The sequence below is a fragment of the Camelus bactrianus genome, chromosome 21 (genome assembly GCF_048773025.1).
Source record: "Camelus bactrianus isolate YW-2024 breed Bactrian camel chromosome 21, ASM4877302v1, whole genome shotgun sequence".
Taxonomy (NCBI): domain Eukaryota; kingdom Metazoa; phylum Chordata; class Mammalia; order Artiodactyla; family Camelidae; genus Camelus; species Camelus bactrianus.
The window spans coordinates 23,121,477-23,135,635 of record NC_133559.1 but is presented as its reverse complement, the minus strand read 5'-3'; the positions used below and the strand labels follow the sequence as shown (position 1 = coordinate 23,135,635).

Sequence of the window (14,159 nt, the reverse complement as noted above, 5' to 3'; positions counted from 1 at the left end):
TATTTGTGATTAAGGCCAGTGTTTGTTGCAGCCTCGTGGCATCCTGTTTAGGCTCTTCACAAAACTTCTTTGATTCCCTAAGATCACACCTTAGCCGTCCTGCCAATGGACTGCTAGCCAAACCTTAAAACCAGACAGTGAAACTTCCCTTTTAGTTCAGGTATGTGTAAGCAGGCAGATCACCACGTGGAGGAAACTGCAGGCAGGAAGTAGAAACACTTTCCTCGAGTGGGGAAAAAAAAATTAAAGGGAGATTCAGCAGCCAAGCACAAATATATGGTGAAAAATCAAATATCACAAACGTATTAAGGTCAGCTCTGTGGAAATAATCTATACAAGGTGGTTTTCTTTTCTATCACATGAGGGGAATTGAAACTGCTAAATTAGGAAGCAGGAGTTAGGCTCTAATCGGTACTGAGCACTAGCTGTGCCACGGTGGCGGGTCTTTCTAAGCCTCGATTTCCTCATTTATAAAATAAGCACTATTTAACCCCTGCCTTCCTGGGTTAGTGCAGAAGGGCTTTACAATGTTCCATAGAAACGTCTGCAAATGACATCTGCAAAACAGGAATGATTTTGCCCTTCAAGTTCTGGAAAATAATGTTTCAAAGTCCAGAGGAAATGAGTTCAAAGGTGTTGTGTGTCTGTGTGCGTGTGTTACATCTTATGGTCCCTATTGTTTTTTCCCTATATTGTGGATCCACTCACTCATTAATTCAACAAAAATTGACTATGTACCTCTTTTACACCTAGCACTAATCTAGGTGTTGGAGATACAGCAGTGAACAAGAGAGAGGTCTTGCCCTCACATACCTTACCATGGGGTGACAGGTACAACAATAAATAGATAAAGATCCATAAGTATAAATAATTCCAAGTGGTAATGTCATCTCTGAACAAAAATAAAGGCCAATAAGAGACTAGAGAATGATGGAGTGAGGCTGGGGGCTATTTCAGATCATGGCGCCAGGCAAGGTCTCTCCAAGAAAATGAGATTTAGCAGCAAATATGTCTGGTTCAATTTTCTACTCCTCACAGCATTCAGGATGTAGCTGGTGGTCAATACACGTCCACAAAGTGTCATTAAATACATCTGGATCATATCTGTAAATATATGTGTTTGTACATGTTCCGCTGGGAAGTCAGTTCCTTTCATTGTGCACATTTAAAATATGAGTTGATTCTTCACATGTTCAAAGCAAAGGAAGACCAGTATTTCCTAGCAGTATTTGCCAACAGTCATCCCTGGATATTAGCTGAGTAAAGGCACCTGGAAGCCAGCTCAACAGCAGCGTTGTCTGTCAGGAAGTTTTTATTATGATCTCCTGTTAAAATATGAAGTGGAGCCCTGGAAAGTGGATTTGGTTTGCTTGGAGACACAATACAAGTGTCTTCTAATTGTCCAGAACTTGTAACTCCTTTCACCTCTACCAGATAACTTTTAATTTTTCCAATAATCAAAGTGAAAAAAAGTGCAGGGCCAGAGAGTCAAACAGGCATTCAAACCCTAGCACGGGACAAACTGTTGGCCACAAAAATGGCCTTTCATGAAATGCCAATCTTTAAACAAGTCCTACACAGGGCCAGTGTAAATTTTATAGTCACTTTCCATTCTTCCCTGAAAACTCATTTGAAAAAAGTCCTATATAATCAATCGAGTCCATTGTCTCCCTCCTCCTCCTTAAGGCTCCTGTCATTTGAGTAACTGGGAGCCCAAGGAGACACCAGACTCTTAGACCAATGTTCTCCTTCTTTTCGGTCAGAGTCAAGACTGCAAACTAACTCAAATAGGACTGTGTCCAACACATCTTTCTGAGTAGCTTTCAGGATCTTAAGTAATATAAGAAAAAGAAAAGGATGATGACTGGGTAAGCACTGAAGATGGGGACGATGGAAGAGGTCAAGCCATTCACCCAAAGATGCTGAAACTCCATGTCAACAGCATTTTCTGGACTTGGATTGGAACAACACTCCTGCTCTAATTTGTCTTAAAGGGAATGATACACATATGTGAGTGACTGTGCAACTGAGAAAGTCGGGGGAGGGACTGGAGAGGGGACAGCTAAAAACATCTTCCCCCTTCCAAAGCCGAGCTCAGATCACATCCAAAGCACAACCAGTACCAGTGATTAATGGGCTCATAAAACAGAGAACGATTAGTTTGGAACACCTAGTCCACCTCACCCCCACCCCCACCCAGACTGGCTCGGTCAGTGTGTGTGACTGTTCCCTGCAATGTGTTCTCTATTACCCTCCTGACACAGGGGAGTAGGAGATCCGCTTACGTTGTCATATGGCAAAGCTGCTCCACGGACTGGGAGGCACGCGTCACGCGACACGCCCGAGCCGTCTCACCCTGAAGTCCCCAGCCTGTCCTCTGTGCTGACCTCCGCTTCACCACAGCCACTGGCCACCACGTGAAGCACACGTGGGACATCCACACAAAGGCAGAGTCATTCCCAGACCCCTGGAGATACCCAGCAAATTACACACACACACTCGCACATGCACGCACACACAGGCGCGCGCGCACACACACACACAGTACCTTTTTGTCACCACGCCCCCGCTCCTCCCTTTACATCCACCCCTACTCTCAGTGGCCACCAAGGTGTAAGTGAAAATGCCATGGTCCTTTACCCACAGCCTCCTCCGGAGTCCAGTAGCCCGAGGAGTCGCACACGCGCCGGGAAGAAGCCGTGTGCACGTACTGACGGAACGTCCCGTCTTCAGTGCAGGCGCCACACACGCTGCCCGGGACCCTGGGAAAACAGTGGGTGGGGGGAGAGATGGGGAGAAGAGATCAGATGAACTGGGATAACTAAATTCAGAAGACCTTTGGGGGCAGGGGAGTGGCCATGGGTAGTGAGGCCCTAGGGGGTAACTGGGAACACAATAGCTTCTAGACTCATGTCCTTCTTGTACAGACCTCATCTTTGCAAAATTCATAGTGACATAAAAATCTCAAGGTTATGAAGCAGAAGAATTTAACTAAGTCATAAAGGAGGCCTGTGGAGATGAAAGAGGGCTTCCATCCTAGGAACAGTCAACACAGAATAATTACAATCTGAATCTTTCAACATAAAATTCCTTTTACACTGACTCTCAATAAGTTATCCAAAGCCTCCTTGCCTTCCCCCAACTAAAACAGACAACAGCTTTCACAGTAAACTTATTAACTATATGTGTTCTTATGTTGTAGATTCTCTACTTTTAATCACACACATAAAAGCCATACGAAATGTCACACCCCTTGGCTCTCCATCATCTATAGAGATATATCTAAATTTCTCACCATGATTCAAGGTGCTTCAGAAGACAGCTCCAGTCTTACCTACTTCAGTTCCTTCATGAATTTTATTTTACATCCTCATCACAAGAAATAATCACCATTTCACAAAAACATCCTATACTTCACAGCTCCGTGAAACATGCTATTCTCTCTCCTGCTAAACAGCCTTTCCAAGTTTCTCTGTTTAGCAAGCTCCTACTCATTCTTCAAAACCCAAGCCAATGTAACCTTTGCAGTGGCACTTAGTCTGACTGCTTTGAAGGGCCAGCACTCTCCCCACTGGGCCCCCACTGCACTTTCTGGCTCCTGTCTTGGGGCACTGATCTGTGGTGCTGAGAATTCCCATTCCCTTTCCTTCCCCTTTGCCTGTGAGCAGGTCCACACCAAGCTCTATTCTTTCTAGGTCCAGCAGTTAGGACAGGGACTGGCCTCAGCAGCTCCTCTGTGAGACCTTACCGTATGGGCATCCCTGAGACTATTACTACGTCCATAAAGAGCTCTTCAAAACAGACTCATGGGCATAGAAAACAAACTGCAGTTTCCAGGGAGCAAAAGAGGGGAGGGATAGCTTCCGAGTTTGGGATTAACAGATACACACATTACTGTATATAAAGTAAATAAACAACAGGGACCAACTGTATAGCACAGGGAACTATATTCACTTTCTTATAATGAGCTGTAATGGAAAAGAATCTGAAAAAATATATACATAAGTGTGTACATGTAGAACTGAATCGCTTTGCTGTACACCTGAAACTTATATTGTAAATCAAAGACACTTCTACACATCAATTAAAAAAACAGCTCTTCAAGCACCATATCTTGAGGAGGTAAAGACAACAACAGCTAAGTAACCAGGGGAAATCACTTGATGGGGCCAGTCTCGGATACTTACTCTTTCTTCTTAATTTATTTAAGTATACATGCTGTACAATATTACGTAAGTCACATGTATATGATATAGAAATCACTTTTAAAGGTGATACTCTATGTATAATTATTATAAAATATTGACTATATTCCCCATGTTGTAAATATATACTTGTGGCTTATTTTATACCTACCAGCTTGTAGAAGCCCAACTGTGAACTATACATCTGAAAACAGAGGCATCAAATCAAGGTCTCTCAACAGGCTGGGGGAGAAAAGCCAAATCTTGCAATATAATGGAAAAACAGCATTGCTAATAATCATGCTCCCAGCTCCTATCTATTAAGCACTCTATATAGCTGGCATGGCTCCAGTAGGTGCTTTTCATAAATTATTTCCTAATCCCCGTAAGAAGCCTGTTTACAAATGAGGACACTCCGGCTCAGAGAGATTAAGGAAATTGCCTAAAGTCACAACAAGTCTCTTAATTCTTCTGAGCAAGTTCCCAAACACCAGCAAGGGTCCAGGACTTTGGCAATGAAAAGGTGTCGTTAACTCCAACCTCTGACTCCAGGCAGCACTCAACTTCTGGTGTGGACACAACTCCAAACCACATTTCCCTGATGCACTTGGCTCTTCCGGGGCTGCTGCTGAGTGCGTGGTTGGGCTGCTCTCTGACATAAGGATTCCAAACACCTACTGGGGAGGAGTAAACACAACTCCAGGCGTGACACAAATCGCTGGGTATGTGACGTGAGTCTCCCCGACGCACGTGTCGGGAGGCCTCAGCCCTGTAGCCCACCTCGCTGAGAAAAGGAAGCCAACTGCAGCCTTTTCTGCCAACAGACTCGCAGCAAGCCAGCGCTGATGTCTGCTTTATCGTAACGTTTGTACCAGAGAGAGAATTGAAAGATTAAATTGTTTACACGTGTTACATAAACTGATGTAAAACACGGGTTTGCACATGCCCACAGAGGACCTACTGTTCAGCCAGAGCAACCCAAGATGCACAAGGTCAGACTTTCAGGAAGAGGATTCTTACTCACATCACATAGATATATGCTGGCTCACGGAGGGAGCCAGTGAGATGATGGGAGCTGGTGATGTTCTAAACCGCTTTGTTGGACTGCAGGGTCCAAGTGACGTCATGCATTAAATATACACCAAAGTATCAAGGACGGGGAGCAAGACCCCAGAAGGCTGGGAAGGTCGCTTTGAAAAATGATTCGCCTGCTTCCTCCCATCCCCGCTGTCTCTCCCTGTCCTCTCTCCCAGGCTTTCAGCAGAGCTGGAGTGCACGGAATCTTGCTTCAGGGACGTTCAGCTCCTTAGCTGGGACCTGACACCCAGGAGGGAAGTGTGACACATGGAAGAGGGGCTGTCTACCTGCTAAATGAGAAAGCTCTAAATTCAAGGAAATAACCAATTCCATATCCCCCATTTCTGAAATTCCAGGGGATGCCCACAACTCCCCTCTACTCTAGCCGTGGGGTTTTGGGCTAGCCACCATATGCTTCTCTCTGCCTTGGATTTCTCACTTAGATAGCAAGGCTTGGGCTCAGGGCAAGTGAGACAGGAGGGAAGGGGGCAGGGCACAACCACTGAAAGAATGACACAGCAAGTAGCACCAAGATGGTGGAAGATTCAACTCCCTGTAGACCTTGAGCTTCAATATACACTCATTGAAATACAATAGCATGCTGAATGGCACTCCCATAGGTGCCAGGACAGTTTCAAGGCTGACCATGAAAGGTCAAAGGGTGAGTGATGATGGCCCAGCTTCTGGGAATTCCCAGCCCCTTCCCCAAAGTCGCTGGAAAATGCTCCCACTTGTTAGCATGTGAAGTTACCAAGCGCATAAAACCAACGACCCCCACACCTCCTGGCCGCGCTCCTTTCTGAGTGTATGCTGAGTGCATGACGGCACTTAGCCCCCGCAGTCCCACAAAGCCGTTTGAGCGCCATCAGCTCCCTCTGTGAGTCAACATCTATCTGTGTATTAGGTGTTTGTTGTGGCGACCAAGAGACAAAGGCACAAAACACAGTCCTGCCCCCAAGGAGCTGCCAGGTGAGTGGGGCAGTTAGGAAAATGAACAGCTGATGACAATTCCATAAGACAGTAGGTGTAAGTGGGGCAGGCACGGGGTACAGCAGGAGGCAGGGAAGGCACTCGGAGCGCCCCCACGAGCCAGTTAAGCCCTGACACACAGCTTGTGGCAGTGAGTAGCCGGCCACCCACCCACCCCCAGAACTGCCTGGAGGAACACACCTCACCTCCCCTCCTCCGGACACCACCGTGCAAGTAGTGAGTCTTTATACACCTGTTCTACCCTTACACAAAGGCCTAGATGGGTGACAAGGGCCACCTCAGTTTTGTCAGGTCATTTGTATCACATGTGTCAACCTCTTCACAGCTCCTGGAAGCCCACCAGACGTGACAGAAGGAGACACCCGACATGGCCCTCGCCAAGGAGCGGGCACACACGATGCACCACCGGCCGACACAGGAGCCCCGGGAGCTCTGCCAAGGGGATGAGTGCTGAGCGGTCTGGCGGGCGCAGTCCTGAGCAGCGGTGCTCAAGTGCGCAGCTCCAGACTGGCGTTGCCCTGACTTCACATCCTTCCCCTTGTTGATAAGAAATGCCACTGGGGAAGACCCCCACTCACCCAGGGCCAGCGCCCCTCTCACCTGTCATACACAACTCCGCTAATCGGGGGTAGCCAGTGGATAGTGAGGGACTTGGGGGTCTGCCCGATGACCATGGGCGGGAGGGGGATGGGGGTGGGCTTCCGGCTTTGACTCCACTGCTGATACACGAGGTCCAAGTAGCAGTGCATTCGGGCCACCTGGTTGGGGGTGAAGCTGTCAGTGCAGTCATCATCTGCGGAGACAAAAAAAGGGAACAGGAGAGATGGAGGTTTTAACCGGTAAAGTCCACTCACCAAGGCAGGGACAGATTTTGCTTTGTTCGTGCCTAAGTCACCAGCACCTAACACAACATCTCGCTCTTACTTAACGGCTCCATAAACACTTGTCAAATGAATAAAGGTACCCAGGTCCAGAAAGCATCTAGGCTGGAAGCGGGAAAGAGGAGGCAGAGAACACTTGCTTATCTCCAAAGCAACTTGGGTTTGATGTTTACCTCGATGTTGGACCCGAGTGAGGCTTGCGCCCTGGGGTGCCGGGTTGCTCTGAGCTGACACTGCTTATTCAGGAAACCACAAGATGGCAGTGTTTCAGCACACGGCCTTTCGATTCACAAACACTTGCGGAACTGCAGGCACCTGCTTCATGCTCTGCGACTTTGGCCACCGTTAGTGAGCATTCAGCGGAAATGCTCATGAGATGAGAGAGCCAAAAAGTCAAGGAGGCAGCAGGACTGGGGATGGAGGTCCCCAACTTCCCTTTGGGGCTGGCAAAACTCCCTGTCAGGCACACTATCCACAGGGTTAGAATAGGAGGTATCTTAGTTTTGAGGCCTTTTCCCATAAAAGTGCACAAAGCACTCCCTCTGCTTCTTAGACGTCCCCTCTGCGGCCCCCTGCCTAGTCCCCTGCTCTGGCGACGGCCCGCTGCGTGCTTCCTGGGGGACACAGGCACGCCGGTCCTGATGAATCTGAGGCACCGGAATCCTGCACCAACCTGAGCCTTAGATGGGAAACCTCTGGTGGGTCGCCGACAGGACAGCTCCCCGCTCTTTCCTCCCTTCAAAGGACCGGCGAGGGTCTTGTTGTTTATCGCTTTTTTGTCTTTGTTGGCTAGTTCCAGAATTTATCACCAAACAAGCCCCTGGACTTTATAGAAAAATTACCTCCTTCTTTTACCACGGAAAGAAGTCATCAGATCGAAGAAGTCCTTAATTTTAGGAATAAATTGAAGTCTATTATCAGGAGACAATGACTATGATTACTTTTTGATAGAAACAGGGAAGGCGTGAGAGGACAAAGAAGAAGCAAATCCACGACAAAGAAACCAGACGATGTAGTTGTTCCCAGGGCCAGGAAAGCACCATTTTTTTTTTTTTAAATAAAATGGCACCACTTTTTTTTTTTTTTTTGTAGGCAAGTTAAGAATCAACCCTTGGCTGATACTGGAAGAAGAGAATCTGATACTTTAAAAAATGACATGAAAGTAAAAGGAACTCAGTTTAAAATTAACCAGGGTCATCTTCTTGACTAACTTCAAAAACAGTACAAACAGCCACCTTGACCCAGAAACCTCTTTCTCCACCACTTTTGGACTCTCCTTAGAGTAAATTCCCAAGAATGTGGGAAAGAACCAAAATAACCAAGTTCTAGAGGTCAAAGGGATCTCAAGAGAGCTTTTGGCTTTGTCCCTCCTTTTAACTCTCCAAGATGGAAGTGTGTTTTTCTTTTAATTTTTAGTGGAGGAGAATCTAGTCAAAGAGACCCCTAATATCTTAATATTTCTATAAGTTCTTCAAAGGCTTGAAAAAAGAGGGTATGTCTTAATAATTACATTTCAACTCTCTGGCATGACTGACTGCGTGATAATCCTCTCTGATCCCCATACCTCCACCCTCCCAGCCCCAAAGGGCTCCCCTGTCATCTTAATAAAAAAAACCAAACACATCAAGACTGTAGTGATACCTGTATAACTCATGTAGTTGCTGAATGGAGCCCCTGGGAAGTGGGTGAAGCCACAGGTGTCATTGGTGGGCTCTGGATCCTGGCACAGCTTACTCTTGGGAGTGGGGGCAGTGTCGGCACAGAGGTCTCCTGTATCCATGGACGGCACTGTCTCCCTGCAGGGGTCATCGCAGGATTCTCTTTCACTGACCCCTTTGAAGACATGGTAGAGTCCCAGGACATGCCCCACCTCGTGGATCATGATGTTGGTGTGGCCAGGCATGCCATAATAGGCTGGGTTGAGGACAACACCACCTGCAATGGAAGGTTTGCAAAGCATCTCTAAGCATGTAAGGAACAGCCACCCCTTGTGTTCTGATAAACATTAAGTGTTCAGTTCCAGCCTCTAAGGGGGCACTATATCACTTCCAGTGGCGTTCAGTCCCTGCTCTTCCCTCTGGCCACAAACACCTTTTGAACTAACCAATAAACATGTCTTTAACTTTTGTCGCGGGTGAACGTAGATCTAGGTGCCGGAGACAACAGCACAGACAAGACGACACAACGGAGGGCCAGGATTCTCAGCCCTGGATGCACATTAAAAATCACCTAGTGGTGTTGAAAAATACAGATGTCCGAATGCCAACCCCAGTGAAGGGAATCCAGGTACTTGAGGATTGGGTACACGCCTCAGTATTTTTTAAAACTTCTCATGTTGAGTGCCATTGGTCTAAGTGAAAGCACATGGGGTTCTCAGAACTTGAACAGCTATCTGACCGTCCAGAAGCTCAGTTTTGTTGTCTATAAAGCGATGATAACACTTACTTCCTTTTTTAAGCATTTGGCACATTATGGGAGTTTAGTAAAAGACAGCTGCATATGCTGCTTCTGATTTTATGACCCCTACTCTCAAGGAGCTAACAACCATTGAGACAAAAGTCCAACTGAACTACCATGGAATTCCCAAAGTCACAGGCACTACAGGACTATGTGCCACCCTCCCTCCTCCCAAATCACCCTGAGAACACCAAGGGAGGTGTTTCAGAGTTCCCTGCACTATATCTGGGCTTCAGTGAAAAACCTAGTGGTATCACTATATGCTATCACAAAGGAAAAGACTAAGGATCTCTGAGGGTCCCCACTTCTGTCTAGTTCCCCAATCCCTGCCTCTCTCCTCTATCCCTGGAAAGCTTTCTTTCTTCACTCATAAAACTTGTCAGGTTCAGTCCCACCCTCATGTCTAGGACCTGGAACAGGGAATGCCAAGAGCTCTGAACCAATCCTCTGGGGTCCAGAGTCACCCTAGCTGTGTTTCCAGGCTGACCCCGCCCTTGTGTCCCACATCTGATTCTAGTTCCCAATTTTTGCTTCATTCTGCTACCGAAGCTCTTCCTATGTCAGTGCTCCAGAAGAATAGCCCCACCTTTCTTTTACTGCATCATACTGCAGGGACTAGGTCTCACCCCTCATCTCTATACAGTGCCCTATAGACAAGTACGTACTTGGTTTCAAGGGCAGGACACAATCACCAGGGTATCTGGTGCCCCGTCCACTGGTCTCTGTAATGAGCAGCTCAGTCTGCCTTTTTAATGAATACCTTACTGCAAAGGGCATTTTCTAAATCCAAGTTCTGGTTTCTCCCAGTCTACTCAGACATTAACCAAGCCATGCTCAGACTTGTTCTGAGATACACTGTCCACTTTCCCATCTAAAACAAAGCTAGACCTCATCTTCTTTGTTTATCACTTCTATGACTTCCAGAAAAAAAAAAACTCTTATTCTCCGACTTTATCTTTGTTTTACCTTTTATAAAAACATTTTCTGTATATTTCACTCATCTGTGCATCATTATTATGTCAACATAAAACTAGAAAGTAATTTGAAACCAGATCTATTTCAATCACATCTAGGTTGCCCAGTATTTGAATAAACATGGTGAGATGCAGTATTTCCACTTTTTGAGATGCCTACCCTTTTGGGCTTACATGTCCAGTTGCAGTAATCATCATCATCAAAGTTCACCATTATGGTCTCAGTTCTCCAACAGCAATACCGACCTTCACATCGATGAAGACTCTAAGGGAACACTTTTCTGTTCTCTCTAAATTGCCTACACCAATTTGCCAGAAATCCAACTTTGAAAGGCTACAATGTGCCTATAAATTTTAAGTATGCTGAGTGGTTTTTCCCAACTTGTGTTTATAAACTCTGGTCCCAGCTGATACTTTGCAAAAAACAAAAACAAAACAAAACAAACAACAACAACAAAAAAACCCAAGTAGTATCAGTGGTTAAATATGCTTGAGAAAAATGTAGCATGCCATATAGCCTCCTCCAGAAGATTCACATTGTACCTGAGAACCCTTAAGCTCAAGGCCCTGAAAAGTCCTGCAGCAATTTTGTTTAACCCTTTGTTCTCCAAACATTTGAGCACAGAACCTATTTGGGGTAGAATAGTTTTTGACATCTGGAATGCTGCATTACTTGAAGCACAATTCAGGAAACACTACCAAAGACCAAAACATTTCCCAGTCAATAGTTATTTCCTATCCATATTTCCTGCCTCTGAGTAAATATCAAACAGCTCCTCATTCTACGGTCAGCCCAGGCCAAGTCGTCTTGGAATCTCCACCAGCAATAGAGAAATGAATTAGAGCCGAACAGAAATAAGGCACCTGGAAGGAGGAGCACGTCTGAAAGACCGTGTGGGGTGGCAGTGTGGCCCCGGGGCCACTCAAAGTGGATATATGGGTGGTCATGACACGAGTGGGCATCTCATCAACCTCTAAAAGTCTCTGCTTCAACGCCAAATGAGATTTTTTTTTTTCAAAATCTACAAAGATTCACAGATTCACAGTCTCCTTTCAATAAGCCTGGTTATTTATAAGTGGAGGAAGAAATGTAGAAATGCAAATCCTCAACATTCCCAGCAAATCTCCTCCACACCCAGGACAGTTGGCCAGGGTTCTCCTTCTCAGCACCCTTAACACTCACTCCCCAAACAGGCGAATGTAGATTTAACCAGACAGCACTTACATTTTAATGAAAAGCATAAGCCTTTGAACACACTCACTGACAATTATATTTTTGATTCCTGAGAGATGATACTTCTGGCCCCAAATCATCTGTATGGAACACGTGGTAATGAGTTTAGTTACTCTACGTGCATTGTAGAGAACAGTGCATATTCTAATTTAGGGGTAAGTGCTGTGGACAGTGACATATGTTAAGGAAAAAGTCCAAGACCCTGGACCTCTCATAATAATTCTTTCCGCTTGACCTCAACGCTATGGACTAGAACTTAAGGAATTTGAAATACGGTCCTGATCCTAACTAGCTGTGTGGCAATGGCCCTGCTCTCTAACCTTCCACTGGATCTCTTCATCTGGAAGGGAGGGGCTCCTCAGGTTTATGGCTCAGACTCCTTCCTCTTCTTACCCTGCGCCTCTAAGAGTTAGCACGCAGGGCTATGTGAGACCATCATAAATGGCGCGTGAAGGAACCTGTGTCATGGACTGTCACCACCTGGGCTCGGTGAGTTGTGTTCCTAGACTCCCACGTCTCAGCAGCCTGAGGGGAAGGCAAAAGTCTAGGAATGAGCAGACACAGACATCCTACTCCCGGATCCGCTACTGACGGTCAAGGGATCCAGATGCCCTGCCTGTTCATCCTTACACCCTTCCCACCCTCCCTCCTCTTTCCTGTGCACAGGGGTCCCACGCTGCTCTCACTCCCTCTATTCCAACCAAATCAAACTGGCTAAATCGTTAGGGGAGCGAGTTTTAATCAATCAGAGACATACACCCTGATACACCCATATGGGTAAGAAAGACATTCATTTATTTCATGGTTTAGTTTATAAAAGTCCTTTCACATTTTGATAAAAAATCACACACACACACACACACACACACACACACACATAGGTACTCATGCCAAAGCCTGAGTGAGGCATAAAGATTCAAAATCTTTCCTCCAGAAGAGAAATGTTGCCCAAAATCTAAAAAGAGGAAGGTGAGAACGTTTTTCCATTAAGAAGGAACAAGACGTGACACACAGTAAGTGAAAAACTGAGTCCCCAGAGTGGAAGCTCCTTTCTGCCCTCTCTGCCATTTGAGTCTGACCAGCAAGAGGCTGAGGAGCTACTGAGTCCCACCCTTTCAGGGAAATGAGCAATGCTTTTCCAGGAGAAACTCAATAGAAATAAGGAAAAGATAATACAAAATGCTGCTTTCCAGGACCATTTCACATGAATATTCAAACAAACCATCGTCATCTTCTGAAGTGGACACCTACGCCCCACGCTCGCCTCCATTTCCATTACCAGCAGCGTGGGTCAGCCTGCGAGTGGTCACAGGTGGGTCCTCACACCACTGCACAGGAGCCTCTCTCACACCAGGCAGCCTCTGGAGGGAGCGGGGCCCCTTCTTTGGCTGTGCACACTCACTGGAAAGGTATTGATCCTTATTAGGGGAGACATTCCTTTAAAGTGCTCAAGACTATTTCCTGATCTGTTCAATGGTAATAAGAAGAGTTCCTCCCTCATAGGGTTGTTATGAAGATCAAAGTAGTAGATAAATAAGCATTTAGCTTATTTCCTAGGACAAAGTAACTCAACATGTGCATCAGATCATTTGTCAATATTACTATCATTACATAAGGCAGCCTGGCCACCCACGCTCATTTGTCCACACCACTCACTGGCTCCCACCTAACCATCTTCACTCAACAAGAGGATGGAAGCCAGAGTCTGACCACAAACAGGGCAGACCTCCAAGAGTGAAACCAGACATCACCGGCCAAGGTAGACAAACACCCTCACATGAGGAGCTCTGATTTGCTCCCAAGCTGCTCATGCTTTGTTTCCATGTTATTCTTCTCTTGAGACCCACAGGTACCCAGAAGATGGAAATGAATTGGACAGAGTTGCAAACAGACCAGTGTCCATTCTCTTCCTAGACAACACACTGGCATTCAAAAATTATTTGCAGTAGCCTCAAATTAGTGATTGTTGGAAGAGAGGAAATCGTAATGGATTTGGACTATAAGCTTAATTCTTCATAGATCTTGCTGTAAGGTCAGATGTATACAAGACAGCTTTTTCTATCGTGTCAGTAATCTCTTCCTTCCCACTTCTCTAGTTATAGAGAATATAATGATCATTTCCTATATTCAAAACCACTGTCCATGTTTGTTTCTTCATCATCTGGGAGGACAACACTGAAACATAGTTGAGGGATAAACTATGGCAGTAGAATGGGAGGGATGGGATTTCCTCTTCTACAGTGGAATCCCTTCCTTTGTGTTCTCTGCTCTCACCTGCCACATTGAAACAGAAAGTAGAAAGATATGCCACTATAGGTTTTCCAGCCATACCTTGGCCCCTCAGTCTTCACTCTGAGACCCT

At 46.0% G+C, this 14,159-nt stretch overlaps 1 protein-coding gene across 1 annotated transcript in view; it reads right to left on the bottom strand.

Annotated features, from left to right (window-relative positions):
* The window catches only part of PAPPA2 (pappalysin 2), a 248,965-nt gene that overhangs the window by 130,638 nt on the left and 104,168 nt on the right, over nucleotides 1-14,159 (bottom strand). The window contains exons 5-7 of the mRNA XM_010954894.3: nucleotides 8,774-9,067; nucleotides 6,852-7,044; nucleotides 2,641-2,762 (exon numbers count right to left, since the gene is read on the bottom strand). Coding sequence (XP_010953196.1) covers nucleotides 2,641-2,762; nucleotides 6,852-7,044; nucleotides 8,774-9,067 — 609 coding nt within the window. The remainder of the gene's footprint in view (nucleotides 1-2,640; nucleotides 2,763-6,851; nucleotides 7,045-8,773; nucleotides 9,068-14,159) is intronic.